This window comes from Opisthorchis viverrini (assembly GCF_000715545.1).
Source record: "Opisthorchis viverrini unplaced genomic scaffold opera_v5_2887, whole genome shotgun sequence".
In the NCBI taxonomy this organism is placed as follows: domain Eukaryota; kingdom Metazoa; phylum Platyhelminthes; class Trematoda; order Opisthorchiida; family Opisthorchiidae; genus Opisthorchis; species Opisthorchis viverrini.
This window is the reverse complement of record NW_008755179.1, coordinates 1-1,279: the sequence shown is the minus strand read 5'-3', so window position 1 is coordinate 1,279 and position 1,279 is coordinate 1. Positions and strand designations below refer to the sequence as shown.

Below are 1,279 nucleotides of genomic sequence, written 5' to 3'. Positions count from 1 at the left end.
CATTCGGACAGAACAGACGAATTTATCACCTAGTGAACTGGATGGGTTCAAAGTGCCTCCCCAAAAGCCCAACGGAGTAGAAACACTGAGAACTGGTAAAATTCTGGGAGAGAAACGTGCGGTGGACCAGATTGAAATGTCAAACCAAGCAAAATCACAGACTGACTCATCTTGTCAGGCTGCTCCACCTACAGCTGACCAATTAGCATACCCCGCCTCAAATATTTTTACTTCGTCCACCGGCATAGTGTCTTCTTCGATGCATTCCGTGTCACCAGATCACACCACAAACTCTCCACAAGCGCTACCATCTATAAACAACCCATCTTCTCAATTGACCGATGTTTATTTGGCTTTTCTTTGCCTACCTACTGCGTGCGCTTTAATTTTTGAACAGTTCATGGGGGAATCGGCCTACAACACCATACAGTTTGAACCCATTCTACTGACTCCGCTCTTCAATGTTCCTACACTATCAGGTCAGTTGCAATTGTTGATGGCTTATCCATTTGATATTCAGCCCGTTCACTCGGGATTCCCATTTGATTTACTATACGAAGTTGTTCCAGTTGAAACGACTTACGGTACCACATGGAGACAGGAAACATTTGGACCTCAGACTATCGGAAAAAGTATGCCAGGTGACTTTATCCATCATGATCCTTCCGAGCAAATAAGCTTGGTGCCTGAGAAAGTTGCTACAGCTAACGAAGTGGGGGTGGATGGTTCTGTGGAAGATCCTAAAAGAGATAAAGCAATGGAGGATGAGATTAGTTCACAGGTCAAAAAGACTTCCTGTGCAACAGCCTGCCATCCACAGTGCTCGCTGTCTTCCTGTCCATTAACGCCACATCACGAGAGGTTTATCGGGAGTTTGAATAACCTTCCGGACAGTCGTGCTATAGACGAGACAAGCTCTGTCTTCGAGGCAGTAAAAGAAACATCCTTGGTGTCACACTCAAAATCAAGATCAGTAGTCCAAGCAACTCATGAACGAATCCCAACCTCCGTCTTTGCAATGAAGCCAGGGGCGACCAAAAACCAGCAAGACCTGTTGTCATTGGCAGCGGTTGACCGTTTCCATTCGGATATTTCAACGGCTGCTGGCGTAATTCGAGAAGTTCACTCTAACATGGGTACTGATCAAAACTGTGGGAGAAACCTGCACATTGATTCGGCAGCCACTGGCGGTAGGTTGTCAGTTGCTCCGTGCGGCTTCAGTGTTGATTTCAAGAAACCTTTAGCCTCCACCGCCTCCTGCTTACTTACGCCCAATGCA

The 1,279-nt window shown here is 46.5% G+C and overlaps 1 protein-coding gene across 1 annotated transcript; it reads left to right on the top strand.

Annotated features, from left to right (window-relative positions):
- Positions 1–136: 136 nt before the first annotated feature.
- On the top strand, positions 137–1,189 carry T265_15998 (hypothetical protein; the record flags this gene model as incomplete). Its single annotated transcript, XM_009179457.1, has 1 exon — positions 137–1,189. A coding segment is annotated over one exon (1,053 nt), but the record flags the coding sequence as incomplete, so codon positions are not given.
- Positions 1,190–1,279: the final 90 nt, after the last annotated feature.